The sequence below is a fragment of the Gallinula chloropus genome (genome assembly GCF_964237585.1).
Source record: "Gallinula chloropus genome assembly, chromosome: 19".
Classification (NCBI taxonomy): domain Eukaryota; kingdom Metazoa; phylum Chordata; class Aves; order Gruiformes; family Rallidae; genus Gallinula; species Gallinula chloropus.
The window spans coordinates 736,108-758,954 of NC_140104.1; the positions used below are offsets into that span (position 1 = coordinate 736,108).

A 22,847-nucleotide genomic window follows, 5' to 3' on the forward strand; every position below is an offset into this window, starting at 1 on the left:
ATTTTTACTGAAAGAGTTGTCAAGAGTCTGGAACAGGCTGTCCAGGGATGGGATGAGTCTCTTTCCCTGGATGTGCTTAATAAAAGGGTAGATGAGGTACTCAGAGATAGGGTTTAGCACAGGACAGGAACAGTTGGTCCTGATGATCTTTAAGGTCTTTCCCAACCCTGTGATTCTGTGATTGCTAATGCACATGTCCTTCAAATTCCAGTTTTAAGAGGAACAAGCCACCCTAAATTTGAGAGAGGAGGGACAGCACCTGCTTTCCAGGAGAAGCCTTAGAACAGCACCAGTGCAGTCACGACATTTACAGCCACAGGCAACAGCCAACCCGAACTTACCATGACCATGAACGTGCACCAAGCCAGGGAGCTGGCCTGCAGCCATCAACAAAGGCTTTTCATGCCCATTTCTTTGTGAGAGGCCACAGACATGGTGCAGCTCTGTGCCTGGTTATCAAGACTGTAACTACTGACTGAGACCTTGCAGGTGTAGCCTTTCACCCACCAGATGTTCTCTCCTAAAGGCTGGTGACAAAGAGGCAGCACTGGACACAAGCTCACTGTGGCACTGCAGCTTCTCAGATTCCCACTGACCCAACTCCTGCAGCGTGTGGAGGGGCCTCGTCTGCAGAGGGATGATAATTAACCTCTCCTTTCTTCAAACCTTGGCTGCAGCACCAAATCCCACCACTCACAGCGTGTCTTCTGAACCTCACCTCCAGCTCCTCTCCAAGAGCAAACAGCTGCACACACACCACTGGTCTGCCATCACCCACACTTCAAAAGCAGCAATTAAAAGGTACAGCAACATGCAGCAAATTGCCTTGTTTGGTTTTTAAGCCATCCCATCTTGGTTTGGGAGTTACCCTGGCCTGGACACAAAGTGCTCCTTGGCAGCACGAGAACACACTGCCATCTGCCTGCTCCTCAGGAAGGCTGCAGGGCACACCAAAGCACCACAGCAGGGGACACAGGCAATGCAGGATGTCATCTCAGAGGGAAATGAGGAAGGCCAGGGGACAAGCCTGGGACAGAGGGCACAGGGAGCAAGCAGGCAAGCCACACACTTACCTGCAGATCTTTGCCAACAGCCCAGAGCTCGGGCAGAAGCAGAAGAGCCCCTGCAAACCAGACCCCGTTTACTACTCAGGAAGACAGGGAATGCAGGCAACTGAAGCCATTGTGAAACAGAAGATTTCACAAATAAAACAATCAGCATTTATTGTTGTATTACAAAACACTTCATATTTTGGCAATATTTTACAGTTTATCCTTTTCTTTCTTAGGACCTGTTGGAAAGGGGGGGGGGGAGGGGGGAAGGGAGGGGAGAAAAGAGGAGAATGTTGAAATCAAGATTAAATTTCCATGTCTTGCTTTAAAAAAAAATCCTCCCAAACCACCCCAGTCCCTCCCACCAAAATAAAAATCTAGTTTCACTCAATTCCACTATGGAAAGAGAGGCCATGGGTGAAGCAGCAGGCAGAACTCTGGCAATTTCACTACCAAACGCATCAAGAGGACAAACAAACAGTCACAGTGGTGTTCAGTATGGCCTGTTGCGTTGATCATTTCTGAAGTCATTCCTGAAAGGGAAGGAAAAGGTTATAAGGAGTGCCTTCAGCAAGTCAAGTCAAGCATCTCTACACCGACTTTGGTGTATTCTTCTATGTTTAGACAGCCTTATCCAGGAACGCTCACAAAACAGACTCCAGAGGCAGCCAGACTGATGTTCTCCAGAAGCTCCTATCTGGAGTTAATGTTTTCAGAGCCCAGTTGTGCACACACGGATAGACAAGGCTCTTTCCCACAGTGTCCATCCATTCCACAGTCTGTGGGCTGCACAGCCAAGCAAGGACACACAGGCAGCTTACCTTCCTCCCATTTTGCCACCATAGCCACCTCCCCGATCACCGCCTCTGCCGCCACGGCCTCGGTACCCTCTCTCTCCTCCATAGCCACCTCTGCCACGAAAATCTGGAGGAAAATGCAAAGCCACACACATCAGCCAGGCTTTTCCAAGAGCTGAAGATGCCACTGACACTTCCCATCACTTTGGGAAGAGGCAGGGTTGTTCCGACCCATCTTTTACACACCTCCTGACGGACGTGAATCTTCGGGTCTGGGCTCACCGCACTGGTTGCAGGAATTCCGTCGAGCGAAGTTCATGTTACCACAGGCCCTAGGAAAGACAAGAACTCCCCACACTTAGCTGCTAAGAAACTCAGAAAGCATACATGAAACATCACTGAGCAGTTCAAATGATACTTACGGGTTGGGACAAACCCAGTCACCATTTTTGGGTTCCCCACTTCTGCCCTGGAAGCCCCCACCTCTCCCATATCCACCTCGCGAACCTGTAGACAAAGTTAGAATCAGAACAAAGGAGGGGGAGTGTCTGGTACCAATACACAACACCTGTTTATTAAGGGCTGTGACTGGCTTCAGAACCCACGTGACACACTTTCCAGGTGGAAGAAGGGTTTAACCTAACTCTATCCCTCCTAGGCAAGGCTCTGAAATCCTATCAGGCACCTGACAGCAGCAGGTAGTGCCAATGACAAAGAAGCTGCACTGCCACAGCATTCAGCATCTACCAGCTGATTTACTACTAGTACAGGATAGCTAGAAGAAGACTTTGACAACTGACAACATCAGGCACCAGCAAATCAACAGCATTCGATGTCCTGAAGTTCATGTATCTGCATAACAAATACAGATTTATAACCTGGAGAAAGTTAGCAGTAGGGGTAGCACACAGTGGCCAGAAATCTGCCCCACCACAGATTTCTTTATAAATTCCTTTTTTGCAGTAAAAGGAAACTTCATCAGCTTGAATTACCAATGGGCAAATAGAAACCCACTCTGTGCATTAATAAAATTTCATAAAGATTGAGCAATGTACAATATCCATCACAGATGGCCAGACTTAGTCAGAGAACAAAAATTATAACAAAAAAAAATCTGCCAGAATTAATGCCAGGATGCATCTGAGACAAGCACAGGGATAACACAGTTCCAGCTTTCTGCATCAAAAAGATTAAGAACTTTTGTACCAATTCAAGTTCTTGAACAATCCTTTTTTATCAGCCTACAGAACTGCTGGGTTTAAGAACCAAAGTTTGTTGACAGCCACCCCACAAAGCATGCTTCCTGTGAAGTGGTAATTCATATCCAGTGGATTACTGACACTGCTGTATTATGTGGAGAATCAGGGAGATTAATGTTTTTAATTAAAGGAGTCTGACACCCAACTGCTGCTCTAAGTCAGCAGCAGTCAATAACTTACCCTGCTTAATACCACCTGGAAACATGGGAGTGTCTTGAGGCTTTGCTGTCATAAACAAATGCTCACTGGGAATTCACACCTGTATACAGGGCACCTGTACAGCCTCAACATCATGGCTATGCTATCTGCCTCTAAGCAATGCCAAGACACAACCAGGAAAAGTTTCCAGTTCAAAAGGGGAACAAGTTCAGTGCTGTGCAAAAGAGATTATAGATCTCAGCTTACTGAACGTGGTTCAATCCTTAATTCCTCCTTTGCACAGCAGAATCCCAAAGGCCTGTATACTTTGATGAACCACTGCTTCAAAGTCAACTTGTCTTTTATAAACACCCAGAAACGGTTAAAAAGCATTGAACTGTGTATAAACAAGGACTCCACAGATTTTAGTCCCACCTCGACGTCCGCCACCTCCACCTCCTCTCATGAATTCAGGCCTCCTAGTTGCAAAAGAAACTTTGATAACGTTGCCATTGAATTCTTTTCCTGTTGAAAGACAGAGAGTGGGAGAGAGATCAATCCAGCTCCCAAGAGCACAGCAGCAAGTTCAGAGGAACAGCAGTGATCCCCACGTGCAGACTGGATACAAAGCCCTTAGACAGGGGGGAGCCTGGAGTACGTGTCATATTTTTGAAAGCACCAGTCCAAGTGTGAGGCAGCAAACACTGGGGTACTTGCCAGGCTCTCCATAATCCCACAGATATTCTTCTTAATTTAACCAGGATCTCAAAGTTGCAATTAAACTAGATATGTAAGAACATTTAAAGGATTTCTGGCCACATTCATGGACAAGTAGTTTGGGTCCTTCCCCCCCGTCAGGCAAGGAGGCTTCTGCACAATTCCACTGCAACATTAAAAACCTGAACTTTTTAAACACAAAGTCTCAGTTCTACAGGGATACAAGGTTCCTCACAGAATAAACAGGATTCCATGGGTGCCTAAGACAGAGAGGTTTGTTTTACCCTCCTAAACAAAAGCCAGTTTCTATTTTCTTAGCAAAACATATACCATCAAGTCGCTTGCCAAGCCAGATTTTTCCACACTGTCATTTGAGACCTGATGCAGAGTATGTCCTTTTGTTCCTGTCCAACATGAACAACGTTCTGTGACCACAGAGGACCAGAGGAACACACACTTTCCCCACCCCCCAGGTTTGCTACTACTACAGACTATCACTGCATGTCCTGCATCAAGTCTGAGGAGTTTTGTATCACCCTGTTTCTAGGATCTGCTCTCTTCCTCCACTGAGCCCCCCGTTAAAACCCCTTGTTCTTCACTGCATACACACAAAGCCCTTGGCACAAGATTGCCATAACCACTGCCAAATTCTGAACCAGCTACCACAGCACTAACAACATCAATGCCTGTGCTGTAGGGAATCCCTCCAGCCACTAGCACAGGTCCCAGCTCCATCAGACTGAACAAGAAGTTGTGCTCTCCCCAGAGATACGAACAGCACCCCTTGTACTTTGTGCAGGGGTGACTGAGGTACAGCAGCACACCCTGAGAGTTTCACCACACATTTTTGGTCTTAATCACTAGCTGCTGTTCCACTAAATGAGACAGAAAGATACTACATGCCAAGCACCATGAAATACAGAACTTTTTTAAAAAAATAAAAAGCCAAATCAACCCCCAAAAGCTAAACCAAAGTAGCACGGGGTCCCCAGTGAGCTTATTGCTTCATTTGCTTGTTTGATTCCTAAATAACCAAAATAAAAGTACTGTCACCCACCATCAAACCAGTCAATTGCTGCTTTAGCAGAGGGAGGATCATCGAAAGACACTGTTGCTTCTCCCTTTGGTTTGCCAGTATCCTTATCCGTATAAAGGTTTATCATCGGTTTGCCAGTCTTCTTGTTGGTCTGCAAGGGAAGTTACACACTTGGCACAGGAGAAACAACAGTAAAGCCAGGTCACAGCATAGACTGTAACAGGTAAGTATCACTGGAAAGAAGCTTCTCTTGGAGCCAGCCTGCAGAAACAGAGGCTTTCGACTGGAAAGCACTGACTGGCTGTTCTCTGTGGAGATGTGATGGGCCAGTCTGGACAAAAATTGGGGTCAAGTGCAGGAAGCCCTAACTCAGAATTGCAGAAACAGAAGAGAGAGCCACAGAACACAGAAGCATACTTGCTGAAGTGTGAGGGTAGCACAAGGGACAGAGGGCGAGTGTTAAGGGTTATAAAGACTAATGAAGAGATACAAAGCAGTCTAAATGTCACTAGAAAAAAGCTGCTAGTGCTGTCAGCTTACAAATGAGCTGCCACCTGGGAACCCAGATAAAAACATCATCTACAACTGCTGGGGAGTCAGAGCAAGGATCTGCCTGGAACAATACCAGTGCATTCCCAATACACTAGCTCCACAGGTTCTCTTCCTTCTTACCAAGGATTTCTCATTTGACATACCTTTATAATACCAATCTGTTTGAAATAGTCTGCCACTTGATCTGTTGAAACATCCTCTCCCAGTCCTTGCACGAAGATAGTGTTGTTATCAGAGTTGTCAGACTCTGAATCTATGGAAAATAAGCCCCATTTACCATGTATTCTTGTGGTAGCAACAGAAGCCACACTGTAAGCCCAAACCTACACCGCCCTGTAGCAGACCCCTAAATCCCAAAGACTTCTCATATGAAGAGCAGAGACTGTAATTTTGAGGTTAATACTATCACCTTCAAAAATGCACACAGAGCACCTTCAGATGCTGCAGCACAGAGTGAATAGACTCGACAGCTGACCATGCAGCCAGGACACCCAAAGCCATCGGCGTCCTACGCGCTTTAAATAACACAGGTTTAGCAGAAGTGTCACTGCAGTTACAGCAGCTGCTCAGCCCCAGCAGATTCAAACTTCATCAGCAAATTCTTACTTGTGGCATGAGAAGACACCCAAAAATTCACATGCTCTTTAACAGAACACATTTCCTTTAAGGAAGATATGCTCCAGCAACACTTTCTTTTGAGCCATGGAAATTGCAGCCACGTCTATTGTGCTTTTTAAAAACAATGACCCCAGAGCTACAACCCACTCCCACACTTACCAGCATCTGATCTGGGTCCATAATCCCTCTGACCTATGAAACGGGGTTAAAAAAATAAAAGAAAAAAGAAAGAAAAAGACTATTTTTAGCAAAGCATTTTCAAAGTACTATTTTAGACAAGAAAATATTTAAAGTATGGATGCAATGCAACTAAGATCTAAAACATTACCCAGAGATTTAGAGAATTTTTAGATTAAAACGTTCAACAGAAGGTGTCTGTAGGACGTTAAGGTGTTCTTTAACTTGCAGCACGTGGCAGTTGCCACACTGATGCTATGCTGGTGTTGTCTTGCTGGTTGTCAGATCACCAAGCAGATTACCACTTACTTTTTTTTTTTTTTTAATACCTCTAGTACCTTTCTAAGAAGCATTTGTAACAGAAAAATTAAAGAAATTTTAAAGAAAAGGAAAATAAAGAAACATCCGGTGAACGTCACTGTCCCCACAAATTCTTTCATGCAATTGGACAAAGCAGAAATCCAGTTTATTGCTAAGAGTTTGGCTATTAAAACTCATGAACACACCAGCCTCACCAAAACACTATAATGCTTCTACTAGATAGTAACAGGGAATTGGTGGCTTTTAGGTTTATAAAGGATTTCCACTGAAACATTTTTGGATACTCGGCACTTACCACCGTAATTTTTGAAGCCACCACGGTCACCACCACTGCAGAGGAAAAATTGAAGAAATGATTTCTTCCTTAAGTCTCTACGTGCTGAGCCCAAGGCTCAATCTACAGTTAACTGATCACAAGTTGAGAGTTACTGTCTGGCAGCTAAAGCACCACCTCTCCGTTCTCCTCACCACTCATTCACAGATTAAATTACACAAATCACCGCCCAGGATGCTGCACTGGAGAAGAGGAGCCCTGAGGAGTATTTTACACTAACCCCCACACACGTTCAATACCTTCTCCCATCCCATAAGCCAGAATGACTATTTATAAACACTGGGGTTTGACACAGGAGCATTATTTGCATGAAGGTTAATGGCTTTAATTGCAGATGTAATTGCTGCTTTGGAATAATTAGTGTTTTCACAGAATTCATAGCTGAAGTTAATTAACCTGCACAGTTATGCCTTTCTAGAGGGGATGAATCAGCCATCTCTGAGAAAGGGACTGTGGGACCTGTGTGCTACCAGCACTTGGCATTACAGAAGGTGTGTGTGTATGTGAGCTTCAAAAGCAGAGGCTGGCAAGTTTGATTTCAGTCATTCTGAAACCTGTGGCACAAAATGTAGACCAAGTTAAGAGAGTACACATAGCAGTTTTCAAAGGTTAGAAGGGGATGTTGAAAACAGGACTTACACCTCCAATTGTGTGCATGAAAATAAACCCTCACTCTTTCCAACCTCAATACTCATCCCAGGAGGCTTTTTCACAGTAGCATTTTTAATGGCACCCACAGCACAACACAGCATCACCCATCATCAAAGCCTTCAAGAAAAATACAGCTGCTGGAGTTTTTAGAAAGTCAATAACCAAGTGTCAGAAACAGCTGTCTGCTGCTGCCACACAGAGCTGCCTGCTTGCCCTCTGTTGCACGGGGGACACAGCAGCCACCTGAAAATTGGGCAGGTTCGCCTACTTCCCAGAGCATTCCCAGCTGAGATCAAGCCAGTGGAAGTTCAAACCTGGGTGCAGAGTGCTCTCTCAACTCTGGAACTCCTGTGGCAGTATGAGGAGCCTCTTCACCAGTGTGCTTTAGAGCCAGAAACCACTCCAGGCTTTAATTCCATCTACCTGCCACACATCAGAGTCCAAACATGGGACACCAGCACTTCAGCAAGAGGCACTGAGACAGAGTAACTTCTCTAGCACTCTGTGTATCTGCAAAGTGAGGAATGGGAGAGGCTGCTTATCATTTATGAGATCAAATCTGTCCAAAACAAGGGACAAAAAAGACAGGAGGTTTCAACAGGGTTCAGAGAGACAGTCTCTGAAGGGTGACAGCACCTGTAAGGAGTTTCAGGTGTCTGTCACAACAGATTGTCATTTTTACCAGGACTTCTCTTAATTTTTTTTCCTGCAGATTTTAAATTGCATCTCCACAGACAGTAACTGAGTGCTAGACTGCACTGTCATTTATCCTTAAGTAATTAATTCTGCTCGTTAAAGAGCTAAAATGCAGCATCAGAGCTGGGCTTTACTCAAGACTGGCTGTTGTGAAGGACTGACAATACAAACATAATAGTGATGACAGAAAAGATTACTGTTAGAGATCTCTTCATGATGCCACAATGGTTTCATTAGGATGCCTTTAACTGAGAAATAGCAAGAGCAAACACACCAAGCATGGAAAGGTTATCAGAGATTTCCAGCCCTAGATCATGACCCCAGTTCATCAGGACAGCATTATCCAGAACACCTCTGTTTTCTGACTGGAGTATGCAGCAGCAGAGACATGAATCAGAGCCACCCAACCATCTAAAGACACATGGAAAAGAAGTTTGTCATCACAGCCAGGATTTTACAGGAAATGCAGATTTTGCTGACTGCAGGGTGAAAACGTGTGCACCATCATTCTGAGAAGTGAGATGGGTATATACATGTAAAGCACAGGAAGATGACTCACTGCTAACTTTCTGATACAGTAATCCTGCACTACCAAGTGCAATCCACAATTTTTAATTAGTTTTTCCATTAATATGTGTAGAAAGATGTTTTCACCCAAGCATGCTTCAGCATGTTATCATCTGCTTAGTCTCTCCTGACCATCCCAGCCAAACCCTGTACCAATTCAGTGACAGATACCTCTGGTGACAGATTCATGTTTTCCTCCATTTTTAAGTCCCAGTTTATGAAGCTGCAGTGTGTTACCTTCCTGTGACTGCTGGGCAGAGCTACCCAAGGTCCCAGGAGGTATGAGGATATGCTACAGCTAGTGAAACACAGAAACTGGCTGCAAGCAACTGATGCCACAGTCACAGATTTACCCCTCACAGAGGCCTGAACTCTTAAATTTTAATCTCAGCAACTGAGTGAGTTCCCACTCTGCTGTCACAGAGCTTGTGGAAGGCAGAAATGCAGTGTTTCACAGGCTCCTGCTTTACTAGCCTCACACACAGACCAATAGATGGGTGACCAGATGGAGTTCGAGGTTCTGATGCCCTCCAGTACACTCACAAACAGGTAGCTAAAATTCAGCAATGCCCCAAAGTTAGTAAGAGGCTGAACCCCAAGCAGCCAGGCTGCACCCACAGCACCACTCCCAGTGCACAGCCTTCCTGCTGTGAAGGAAACATCACGGGATGTTCCTTTCTCCCTACCCTCACTCACCAACTCATCCGCTACTCGAGTGTGACGGCACTCAGCTGAACACTGCTTACTTCAGCTGGGAATAACTCCATAAATTAAAGGCACAGTTACACAGAGCTCCACACTGCAGATGCAAGGAACATACTTTAAAAAAGTGATCAGATAGTGGCCGAGCAGGATTTGGGAGCCCAACTTCAGCCTCCAACACGTGTATCTCTCTTGCCAAGCGTGTGGGAGTCACACGTAAGAATGTATTTTCACAAACAAGGAAGGAATGCTTAGTGCACCAATACAGCCACTGACAGATGGCTTTTTTTTCTCTGCCTGTATTTATTGCCTCTGTCCATGTTTTTTCCAAAGTCTATATAAGGCCAAGCTGAAATGTGTGTGCATTACAAGTCAAAATACTAATTCTGAACATAAACCAACCCCCACTGCACTAAGTCATGGCTGCTTTACAGCACAAGCAGCCAATTCCCACTCCTGAAGGCTAATGCAGCAATTGAGCTGCACAGGTAACTTGTGTTTATGGCTCATAGACACCAAATCTGCATGGGGAGGGGAATACCCTATGACAAACCCTAATACAATGGTAAACAACTCTAAACTACAGAGTTCCACCAACACAGACAAGACTCAAAGACAAAGCTTGGCCCACTTAACCCCCAGCCTCTACAAGAAGGGCAGTGCCACAGCTACAGCTGCTCCACCGCTGGAATGGCTTTCCCAAGATGAAGAAAATAAACTTGCTTTGTGCCCTTGAACAAAACAATTATGTCCCACAACCACAATGAGCAATTAATTCCTTACCTTTTGGATGAGGACTCTTAACAAAAGTGACATTCTACAAGGAAACTCGGAAGAGTAAGTACCTGGCATACCTGCTTTCTAACCCAGAGCTCAAAGATGAGACTCCTCTGCTATGTGTTTTTAAAGAGAGAAGGTTTTGCTTCTCAGCCAAAACACAAATTAGTGATATCATCAATTTTTCAAGCTTCAAAATGAAAGGGTGGAGAAATTCTACTAAGATCCCCAAATAGGTAATTCAAGAGCATTAAAAAAAAGAAGTCTGAAGAATAATTTTGAAACCCAACATCACTAAAATTAAAATGAACATCTGACACATAAGAAAACGATTGTTCTCCGCTGTGATAGTTTCAACTAAGGAATCTGAAGAGTAATTTCTCAAAAGATATTTTCTCCTCAGTGCTGCATGACTTTGCACAGGCACAAAGGAAAAATGAGTGCTGAAAGCATTTACTACAGTCCATACTCAGGTCGTTGTAATTTTCAGAGTAACAATTCACACCTTAACATTACCAACTGTGTTTGAGACACTTCAATGAAGGTTACTCAAAGAAATGAAAGCTCTCAACATTTAAAAAAGCTCACTTGGTTTTGCCCCAAGTATTCCAGAAATCTCTGATGCACTTGCAGACTGCTGAGGCCTCCAAGGTTATACAGGCCAACAGAACTGATGCTCCAGCTGAAGTCCCTGTATCACCAGGACAGGACAGGACAGCAGCGAGTCCTGGATGATGCCTGCAAAGAGGACGCAGGGATGGCCCAGCACTACAGAGCAGGTGAGGCACTGCAGCTGGAGGAACAGCATCAGCTGGGTCAAGCTCTCACAGATGAGTGAGCTGCAGCCAGTTCTCCCAGGGCTGCATGTCAGTCAGGACAAGCGTCATGCCTAGCTATTAATTGTCAAGGAGAAAGAGATTCTTTGTGTTGACAGAACTAATTCACACATTGTTTTCTAACCACTGTGAAAATCAAAGCCTGCATTATTACAGCTGTACAAATATCTGTACAGACAGGATCTGTAGATAAGATTTATTTGGGACAGGCTGCCCAGGGGGCGTGGAGTCTCCTTCTCTGGGGAGATCCCAGCCCCGTCTGGACACCGACCTGTGTGCCCTGTCCTAGGGACCGTGCTTGGGCAGGGGGCTGGACCCCATGGGCTCTGGAGGTCCCTTCCAACCCCAACAGTTCTGTGATTTCCTGATGGCTACAGAATTTCCACCATTTGGTGTTAAGCATTACAGTGTGACTGAGGTGAAAAGCTGACAATGACAGCTCCTGGAGATAGACCTGACATTCCTACACAAGTTGCTTTGACAGGGGGGATGACACCACAACAACCAACAAACCCACCCAAAATACTACCCCGAAACCCCACATTTCACAGAACTAGACATGATTTCTTACCTGATCAGAAGTTATTTTCCCCTGAATTATACAGTTTGTTATTTAATTGAACCTTTTACACTTCCCTAGTAAGCATGACTTTGGTAAAATCTATGTCAGAAGCAGAATCCTCCGTCACTGTTATCCAGAAAGACTGAATAAACCTACAGGACACTGTCACTTCAGAAAAATTCCACTGCAAAAGGCATTAAAAACTGCATCACTTCACAGAAACGGACAGATTTCCTAATAAATGCCTGCCCACTCTGCTGATTTCCTCCCACTCCTCCTTTCACCTCCACTCTTTTCCTTCTTTTGGCTTTCAAGTCTGCTGGAGTACTATTATCTACAGGGATGTGTGAACAAAAGCTTTCTTACATTTAGGAAAAAATATGGGAAGAGGTTTTATTTTCACAGACATTAATTTATCTTGCTTCATATTGCAAAGACAGAAGTTTGTTTCAAAGTGATAAAATCCACCAGAAGTGTGTTTTTTGAAGCTCACATTCATTCCTCTTGTTGGAAAGGACTCAGCTATCAACTATCCTTTCAAACCCCAGATTTCATCGTAGGGATATGGAAAAGCATCATCTACACAGAAAAGCTGATTTAAAAAATGGGTTTTAACTGAAAATGAACTTAGAAATTACTAGTTTGGTTAATATAAAACCCCAGCAAACTGTAACATGAATATATAAGACAATATATTGATAATGCTTTTGTAATTGTGCTGACACAGCTAATTGGGAGAGACAGGGTGCACCCACATGTGCAGAACAGCAACCCATGGAGTGCAGCTTGGGGCCACCTTAGGAACAGGCAAATTCTCAACACGTTTTTTTTAAAGGAAATCCTTTAAAAAGTAAACAAGTCTTAACACACTGTTGGATTATTTAAATGAGATCAGTTCAAACAAAGAGGAGTGGATAATCAAGAGTTCCATCAATACCCCGGAACTGTGGAGCCTGTTAAAGGGTGAGCGGTGCTGACGAGCATCCATGAGGGCTCGACGCCCTCACCATTTCCCAGAGGCACCCTACCTACAGGGGAGCCAATTATGATCGTTTATTAAGAAATAATAATGTCAATAACAATGTCACCTGGCATCATTCTACAGGATTTAAAGCAAAGGTCCCAATCTCTCAGACCTATGCATGAAATCATCTGCAAGCACAAAATTAAATGTGTGCATTAATTTTCTCGATGGGAAGAGGGGTAAGGCAATGGCAGAAGGGGTAACAATCCTGGTAGCATTTCAATCTACCTAAAATCAGCGTGTTTAGACTGACAGCTAAGCCAATAATAGAAACCTGTATTTTAATAGAAGCTGAAGACCACAACAGGCTGTGAAGGGCAAGTAGCGTTATTACTAAATTATTCCTAAGTTATTAAGGGAGCAGAAAAATAATTAGCCAACCTGAACATAATGATCTGTCCTTGTAAAAAATCAACTTGCTTCCAAGCTGAAATGTTAGCTACCTTAGCTATGAATTCTACAAACCTTTCTCAGTTCCTGGCTGTTGGTTTTCTTGTCACTGAAAACACATTTTTGCAAGTTTTAGAATATCTTGTTTCAAGGGATGGGCTCAGGCATCTCACTGCAACTCATGTAAATAAAATGCAGCTATGTGTCATAACAATCAACTGCTTGGTCTCAATCTGTCTGAACCTAAAAGCTTTTCCTAGGCAAAACGCCTTTCTCTGTGCAGTGCAGACATGATCAGTTTTAGAAAGCTCCCATTTTTGGAAATGGAAATCTGAACCACATTAGGAACAGACATGTAGTAAACAAAAAACACAGCTAAATAATAAAGAACAGGGGTAAGGAACTGCAGGCACTGGAATGAGATCACTTACCTATATCCAGACATATGACCTCTTCCATCCATGTCATATCCCCCTCTACCTCCTCCCTGTGACCCGCCATATCCTCTATTATCTTCTCCATACCTACTCTTTTCACGACGATCATCTGGAGGAACAAGGAAAACAAATCAAAACAAGAATCAATTGCAGTGCAGGAAAAATTCCCACCCTACAATTTTCCTTCCCCCCCACCCCACTCAACAGTCTGCCATCTAAACCTGGAAAGCATCAACTCCTAAATCTTCCATATAATATCTATGGCACCAAGTGATGGAGCAGTCTGGCTTTGTTCCAGTTACTCCCTCGGCTTCCAAGGCCAGAAGGCATCTCCGAATGTAAACACTGGGCTGTAATCGCTCTCCATCCCAAACATTAAACACATATTGTCCAAAATACACTTTGCATTCTACTGCCACAGAACCCTCCCAGTTTGCTAAGCCATCACTGAAGACAGAACAAGGCTGTGCCACTTGTGAGAAGCTACTGCAAAAAGAGAAGAGAAAAAAAAAAGGGTTGATCATCTACTTTTCATTTCCTTCCATCTCAGAATTCACCTACACAGCACAAAGCTGGAATGTGAAGAGCAAAAGCTCTTCATGACTGATCAGGACATGTCGGCCTCATGCAGGAAGAAGGTTCAGAATGGCTGAGGAAGAAAACTCCATCTAGAATTTGCAGAACTCAGAGGTGGACTCTGCAAGGCTGCCACCACCAAAGGCAAACACAACAATTCTCTGCAGAACATTATCAAAGTCTTAAAGAAAACATTCCCCAAGAAAATCAACACAGCAAAAAAGAAAAGCTTTAACTATACATCGAATTAACTTTCTGTGGAAGGAAACCCCACTATTCCTCAGCACTGCTGCTCAGTTCTATTAGCCAGCATCGAACTCAAGCAGTGCATTTTACCTTGGCTGTTGTGGCTATAGCTTCCCTTCTGAGACTGGTAGGATTGCTGAGAATGGCCATATGAGCTTTGGTGCTGGTTATAGCCTGACTTTTGGTCGTATGAGCTCTGGTGGCCATAGCCCGACTGCTGGTCATAGGAGCCCTGGTGGCCGTAGCCCGACTGCTGGTCATAGGAGCTTGACTGCTGGTCGTAAGAGTCTTGGTTCTGCCCATAGCTTGACTGCTGGTCATAAGAGCTTTGGTGCTGACCATAGCTTGACTTCTGTTCATAAGAGCCTCTTCTACTTAAAATAAACAGAATGTGCATTAATAGCTACATGTTCAGAGAACAGAGAGCAAAATAATAGCTGACAATTCATGACATTGTTAACACTTCCTAGTCAGAGTTACCTCCCAGGCATTACTGGCATTGAGACACAAAAACACCCCATGTTTCATCTCTGTTGGGGTGTATCTGGCTTCCAACAAAAGCAAGGCAGAAGTGATGCTACCACTGCTTTCAAGACATCCTCGGTTTGCACTGTAAATGAAACCTGAGACCACCTCTCCCTTTACACATCCCAGCACAATGCTGGCTGCCCTCTCCCCAGCAGCATGCCAGTGCCTGACACATAGCTAACCACCAAATCCTTTCTACAGGACTGCAGGGAAGACACTTGCTGCTCATGTTCTTGTTCTCCTGTGCACCTGACACTTGCTGCCTACAAAAAACCCCCACCAAAATTTTACTTGCACTGAATTTTCTGGGTGTTCCACCATCTGGCCAAGAACTTTAACTCTTGTGATGCCCTCTGATGTACTTGCAGTTCTTCTCACTTTAGTGCCATCCACATCTATCCCACCAGCTTTCCTCAGAACATTGACCAGCATCACATCTAGAGTATTCCAACACAGTGTGGCTACACATTCTAAAAGGGAGTCATAACTCTTCTGTGACTAATAACTTTATAACAACCTTTACTTCAGGCTGCTTCAGCCTCCCAGGGAGAAACAAAAGTATTTTTAAAATCTAGATATAGGAGAGAATAGTTCCACTTGGGTTACCCTTTAATAGCAAGGCATTATGCAGATTTATGAGACATAAATTGCATCCAGGAAACACTGGCTGTTACTCATACCTTTGTTTCCCCCCGGGTGTTTAATTGCAGCTTAACCATGTTATTTTTTCAGTAATTGAAATAAATTGCTGGCCTCTGCCACCCTTTCTTCTGTTCCTCCTCCCTGCTTCCAGCGTTTTGAAGAAGATTAGGCACTACATTTGCCACTCCCCTGTCTCTGGCAGCGTTACTTGCTAGCCAAAACATCTCAGATACAATAAAGTCTACTGGGTGCAAACAATCTCAAAGTATGTCAATACCAAACTGTAATCTCCTCTCCCTCTTCTAGGCTAGAATTTACCTTAATCAATCCCAGTGACAAAGAGCTTGCAAAGAACTTTAACCTTTGCACCAGCACCACTAAAGAAGCATCCACTATCTGCCGGTTTTCCTTCCTTCCCTGCCTTAGGAAGTGATAGTCACAATTTTGTGGTCATCCTCATCAGACTTGCTATAATTTCATTTCTCAGTCTCTCCTTACTTGTTACAACCACACACTGAGAAGTCTTTTTGCTCATTTCCTTGATCAAAACCAACTTGTTGGAGAATCTATGCTCTATGTACAGAGCTGAGAGCCACATTACTGCCTAGCCCTGCACCTCTGTTCAGCTCTAACAAAGGCTCAGAAACAAAGCAAAGCCAATCTTAAGGGTGTACCTGCCTTTCTCAGGGATGCAAAAAAGACACTCTGAGTGACAGCACCTACTGCTGAGAGATTAAGACCTTGCTTGTTTATACTAAGGAATTTTGTAATAGTAACTACAAAACCAGAAGCCAAGCAGGGGCTTGCTGGAGTGCAATTATCAGCTTGCAAAAAACACAAAGATATTTGGACCCTGGACTCAAGAATGAGGTTTAGTACAGGACAATGTCTTTTTTAAGAGGTCACATGATCCTCACTAGAGCTCTAACACAAGCAGTAACCTTGGGGTGTATGCACAAAGCTTGTAAAATAGCTCATGAAGGTATTCTAGCACCAAGTGCCCTTACGAGTCATTCCAGGAAGTTGGGCTGTATTTTTCAACGTCCTTTAAAAGTTGTATCATGAACCCTCCTGAAACTACCTCGAGTTCATCACTTAACAAGTAAAACACATCTGCAGTAGCATCAAGTATTGAATCAGCCTGCAGTGCACACACACATCTAGGTGACTGATGAGGACATAAAACTAGGATGTTCTGAGAATCCCACTTAGTTGGAAAAAAGTATTTCTTAAGTGACATTTCTGAATCCTTTCCTCTTCTTTCACCAAGAAAAGGCATTCTGAATCAGGTAAGAAGTCTGCAAACTGAAGAACAACTAGGAATTCCCTTGCTGACAGTACTTACTGTAAGTTCATACAAAAGAATACAACTGAAGTAGTACTGGATGTACTTTTCCCAATCAAAACACACACTACCAAGTCCATTCTTTATTATACAGACTCTCTCAAGTGTATCTCGACTTCACAACAACCACGTCCATCCTTCTTATAGAATTACTCTTCCTTCACCTCCTGTTCTTTCAGGCATTAAAAGCAAGGTAAAGAATTGTCAGGTGCTTGCCTATTTTTTTTTTTTAGCAATGATAACAGGGAATTTGTTGCCTAGTTAAGGAGGTGCAGCCACTAGACAGTGCTTTAAACAGATACTGTTAGTCTCTGCTTCCTTACCCTCTGGACGAGCCCTTCTGCTGGCCCTGACTGCCGTACGACTGCTGGTTGTAGGAGCTCTGGTTCTGGTTGTCATAACCCGATTCATCATCGTATCCCTGGGAATCTTGTCCATAACCTGGAAATCCAGGAAGCAAATGTTCAGTAAAGATTCCCCTCTTAGTCACTGCCAATGAATGTGACACGCTAGCCAAACCTGTTTGATTCTGTCCATAGTTCCCATGGTAGCTTCCATAGTTCTGTCCATAGGAGGAGTTGTCTCCACTCTGCCCATAACCAGAATACCCCTGCAATTTCAAGAACATGCTCAAATCAGCATAATTTCCAGGGCAGGCAATCAGCTTTCCTTTGCTACACACAACTGCAAACATCAAGCACAGCTGAGAACGGACTTCGTCCTGGCTCAGGCACACTCATTCAGGAACAGCTATTTTTGCTCCAGGAAGATCTGCTTGGAAAGACACAATGTTTTGGGGTTTTTTTCCCAACTTACCTGTGGCTGTCCATAATTCTGGCTGCTCTGATTGCCATAGGATGAATAGCTGTAAGAGAAACATGCAGTTAGGACGTGCTTACAGTGCCCTCCACGTGGGTTGGAAAGCAAAGCTATTTTTGGTTTAAGTTTCTTCTCATTCAAAAAATAGGTGTTTAGTCCAAGCACTGCAGTTGTAGGGATATTAGAAATGCATCAATTAACTAATGGCTACTGAAGCTGACAGAAACCAGAAGAGCTTCTTTTAATTTCTGCTTTGTTTTCAGCATAAATGTAAATTAGGGGAAAGTTGGGCTTGCTGCAATTTGATTCCTCAGAATCACAGGAAACTACCAAATGAATCCATTTTCCCCCAGTATATTCTTACAGAGTTAATTTTATTTTGAATAATTACTGTCAGTTATGTGTCTGTTGGACCATGTGACAGTAAGATCATCACCAAACCCGCTCTAGCTGTAGATGATACTTACTCTTTCTTCTGCCACTGAAGACCCATGTGCTGAAACTCACATCATGCTCAGGTATAAACCCAAACTCAGGCAGAACCGTGTGACTTCCATTAGCAGAGTCAGTATTAGCTGGGATTTTCACACTTCCATCAAACCTTCTCTTTCACTGATGAAAATACCACCCTCCCTTCCCTCCCCAGCCTGCAACCATTTTATGGAGTGGCTTTTAAATGTCACAAAGTTACCTGAGGGTTTTAACAAAAATTTCCCTCCAATAGGAAAATAAAAGGGAATAAAAAAACATTACATCTACATGGCCCATCATCTTCACATGAGTACAGGCTTTGACTAAAACATCAGTGAACAGCTTAAGGGATATGAAAAATATTTCTCTGTATTCATGGCATTTCACAAGGTCTTACTATTAAAGGAACTTCCCAATTCAAGCCTGTTTATTGTCTTTCCTTCAGGAATATAAGTTTTTTCCCTGTTTTACAAGGCATCTTAATAAAGGCCCAGGGCAGCAAGCTTCCTGCACCTGTAACTCAAAAAAAAAAATATCTATCAACACTGTATCAGTAACATGACTCACACATCATGCTGGGAATCCTCAGTGGCCTTTTACTTTGCAGACTTAATCACTAACAGAAAGAAAAATCAACCCAAAACCAGACCCCACACATACCTCTGCTGGCCCCCAGACTGACTGTAACTTCCAGAATCTAGAAAAAGAAGCAAGTCATATTGAGAACTTCCAAGTAACATTTCACTCCTCAACTTACTACAAGAGGAAGAAATCCAGGGAGAAGGAGAAAGGTTTAAGTACACTGGATAGCACAGCTACATTTCCCTCTTTGTTAGCAGAAAAAGAAAACACTAAGACTGGGAGAACAGGAGCTCAGGGTGTGGGGGACAGGACACAGGTAGAGCTGCTTTGAACTTCTCCTTTGAAGGATCTGAATTCCATTTTCAAGGCTTCTCTCCAAATTCAGAGCTGCACAACCCCCTCTAATGGCTCCCAAACACAGTGCCCCCAGCAACACACAGAACACAGCAAGGGAAGCCAAGGATGTCTGTCCTACCAAACCCCTCTAGAAGATGCCTCAAGAAAGCTCTGCCTAGCCAAAGGGCACAGACACAGGCAGAATCTGGAGATGTACAATCAGGGATGGAGGATCAGAGCATCTCCCTTCTCTTATACAGCAAAAGGAGATGTTACTGATAGCTCAAACAATGCAAGAATTGACGTGTTTACACTCCAGTTGTCCAGGCAGGTATTATGGGTATTATTTCCAATTAACATAAACACCAGTTATCACAGCAATTGATTCCTGAAAAGCATTGGAAGAACGTGGATTGCAAAGCACCACCTCAAGTTAAACCCAAAAGTAATTCACTGACATGGTTTGACTTGCATTTAAAGCAGCATCTGATTTGTAAAGGCTACCAACATCACCTGCTAGCTGGAATTCAGCCCTTAACTGGCTGCTTTGTCTGTACAGAATTAGCTTATCACATTATCTCGTTAACTGCAGTGATGGATTTCCTGGTCTCCTGCAGAACTGCCCTTCCCTTCTGTGTTACACCCTCTGGCTGCGGGGGGGAACGGGGTGCAGACACACCAGCATCACCCCACCAGCCTCAGGCCCTTCAGGATTCAGAGCAGAGACACCCACCAGCCCCAAGCTGCCCTACACCCAAAGCTCCTCCACCACACCCGCTTCATACACAAGAGTCCCAACTCCTCTGGTTATTTTTGCTTGAAACTGCCACGTTCCTGTGAACTCAAACCCTTTCCTCCCTTCCCCAGCAGCGTTACCAGTGCAGTCACTCTGGGTAACAGCACTGCAATTTTCCTCTCCAATCACTTCAAGAACTGTACAAATATTGTGGTGGTGTGGTCTAACAAAAACTATTAAGCCCTTCTCTGGTTTTATTCCCAGTTTCAGTCTTTCCCCCACTCACTCTGTGTAACCCCCACACCTAGAGCTGGCTATGAAGCTGAAACCAAGAGGGGATCACAATGCAGGGTAACTGCCCTAAGCTATAAATGTTTATAATCGATTTTCCAACCAAAACATCTGTTCAGTATTAAAAGAAGTGCTCAAGATACCTCTCTCACCTGGTTTTACATCCAATCCTGCCAGTACTTAGAGATACACTTAACCACAAGCATACAGACTTCCAAGATGAGAGTATCACCTATGCTATTCAGACATGAAGCAGCATTTTCAATGGTCAGGTCCCTCCTCGAGGCAGTAAGAAGTATCAGAGCTCATATTCTGCTCAAGTAACATTCACCAAAAGCTACAAGGAGATGCAATCCTATTTCATTTCACACGTCCCGTTTCAGCCAGAGGTGAAACATCCCTCCTTTTGCTCCACAACACAAATATTTCGTTTCCTTTTCACAGCAAAGAGCAGTTTTTAGGCAACTCAAACATGTTTATTGCTTTGAATGAGATGAAGTCAAATGTTTTTTAACGTTATTTCAATTTCAATGATCTAAAGATTGCTATTAAATACGTAATGGCATTTTAAAACGATGGCTTCACTCAAATATTTACATGTGATTAAGGCTACTAATTAAAACAAAGAATATTAATGGCTGTATTGGAAAGAATTCTTGAGGAAGGATGTGATCAGCTATAAACTGGAGGACTACATTTAATTATCCTTAGCTTTTCCCTTACGAACTTCTGCCAAACCACAGGATTTTGGAAGAGGTTTGTAAGGAACCAGATAAAGAGCCTGTAAAAAAATTACTGCTTAGAACCAGAGGAAGCTGCTTCAGTTACGCAGTTTCCCCACGTCGTCTGTGGGAGTGCTTAGTCTACAGCCTGCTGATCGATTCACTTCCCAGGGCTCAATGGGGACAAGAGCTTCTAAGCATTTTCAGAAACAACAGTTTATTCAGGAAATTCCTGGATAGGCAAACATTATTTCTTCTCTGGATGTTTAAAAAGCTAATGGCAAAAGCTTCCTGTGAGTGAAGTGGGGCATGGCAGACCGGTCACCTTGCACTGCTCAGGAAGCCCAGTCCTCTACGACACAACAATCTGTTGTGTGTGTACAAAACCTTCTGGTTCTGAGCAAAGCAGCACTGCTCCTGTGGCGTTCCTGACAGAGAAATAGTCTCCTGTTTGAGCAGCAGCACAGAGTGAAACCAGAGGAGACACCCCCAGGTAAGTACCTGGGAAGAAGGGGGTTTAGTTTCATACTCAAGATCCCATGGTCTGAAGTAATTCTGTTGTACTTTGATGCATGTTTTCTTCCCAAGGCAAAGGGCTGTCCTTGCACTACAGGATTGCTTGACCAGCCTTTGCTTGGGTTCGGTTTCTTCTCTCTCGCTCACAGGCAGTGCGAGGCGATGCTAAAATGGCTCGACTACCAGAACATGGCTCAGTCCACAAAGCACCTACAGCCTTTCAACTCCTCCTGCCGTGCTGGGCGACACGACCCAGCCACGGCGTCACACGGGCACTGCTGCTGCTGGGGCTGACTTCACCTCAGCCGGGATGAGGACAGCTCCGCGGCCTGCTCGCAGCAGGCCCGGGAGAAGCCGGGCCTGGGGCCTCCTGCGGGACAGCAGCAGCCCGGCCCCCGAGCTCAGCTCCAGGCCTCCGCCGGGAGAGGAGCCACAGCGCATGCATGCTGAAGCCTGCAGCAGGGGGCTGTGAGGGGACCGGGTGCCCTGGGGCTCCCCGAGGCAGGGCACAGAGCAGATACTGGGACACAAAGGGGGGGCCAGGCTGGGGCCGGGGAGGGGGGTGTTGCCCCGAAGGGAGAGCACACAGACCGCGCTGCGGGGAGAGGCGCGACCGGCAGCTGGGCCCACGTCTCTCACCGGGGACGGGGGGCGGGGAACGGCGCACAGCCCAGGGGGGAGCGCACACGGGGGCTGTGCGTGTCTGTGTGTGTGTACACGACCCACAAGGGGGAAGGGGGCTACGCGAGGGGGGCACCAACCAGGGGGGGTCCCCGTCTCACACCGGGGGTGTGGCACAGCCCGAAGCGGGGCCTCACAAGGCCTCGAACCAAAGGAGGAAGGGGGGCGGGAAGGGGGGGAGCGGGGCCTAAACCCACGGAGCAGCCGAGCGGCGGGGCCCGCTGGGACCCTGTCCCCACGCCCCCCCCCATCCCGCCCCCCGCCCCGCCCGGCCGCCCACGCCCCCAGCCGCGGAGGGGCGGCCCGCACGCTCCCCGCCGAGCGGGGCTCCCCGGGGAGGGGGCGTGGCCTCCCGGCAGGGGCGTGGCCAACGGGGGCGTGCCCCCCTCCCCCCTCCGCCGGAGGCAGCGCGGAGCGAGCGGCACACGGCGGCGGCGAGGGACGGGGTGGGGGGGAGGAAGGGGCCGCGGCGCCCCCCCTTTTCCCCCCCGCCGCGGCCTTTCCCTCCGCCCGCCCCTCCCGCGCCCACCACACCCGCGCCCGGCGACGAGAACGAGCAGCGGAACCGCCACCAACGCCCCCGCAGCCCGGCGGGCCCGGCAGCACCTACCCGAGGCCATGGCGGCGGCGGCGGGGCCTGCGCGAGGAGGGGAGGGGAGGGGGCGACACGCGCGGAGCACCGAACGCCGCGCCGGCCGCGCGCACACTGAAGC

General features: G+C 45.5%; 1 protein-coding gene across 2 annotated transcripts; it reads right to left on the bottom strand.

Annotated features, from left to right (window-relative positions):
• Positions 1-1,197: 1,197 nt before the first annotated feature.
• On the bottom strand, positions 1,198-22,802 carry TAF15 (TATA-box binding protein associated factor 15). Of its 2 annotated transcripts, none has more exons than XM_084273258.1 (16): positions 22,745-22,802; positions 18,931-18,967; positions 17,797-17,845; positions 17,500-17,590; positions 17,304-17,421; positions 14,556-14,836; positions 13,638-13,752; positions 6,963-6,997; positions 6,329-6,361; positions 5,695-5,804; positions 5,021-5,150; positions 3,682-3,771; positions 2,272-2,356; positions 2,096-2,181; positions 1,874-1,976; positions 1,198-1,585 (listed from the first exon to the last, which is right to left on the bottom strand). In XM_084273258.1, exons 1-16 carry the CDS (start codon positions 22,752-22,754, stop codon positions 1,546-1,548), a joined length of 1,413 nt encoding a protein of 470 aa, XP_084129384.1. In that variant the 5' UTR covers positions 22,755-22,802; the 3' UTR covers positions 1,198-1,545. The 2 variants fall into 2 exon arrangements, with proteins under 2 accessions (XP_084129384.1, XP_084129383.1); XM_084273257.1 differs by having other exon boundaries at positions 14,556-14,839.
• Between the last annotated feature and the right edge of the window lie 45 nt (positions 22,803-22,847).

Coding starts and splice junctions, on each gene's coding strand:
- TAF15 (XM_084273257.1), bottom strand. Junction 17,591..17,796: donor AGAATTATGGACAGCCACAG/GTAAGTTGGGAA, acceptor TTGAAATTGCAG/GGGTATTCTGGTTATGGGCA. Junction 17,422..17,499: donor CTATGGACAGAATCAAACAG/GTTTGGCTAGCG, acceptor CTGGATTTCCAG/GTTATGGACAAGATTCCCAG.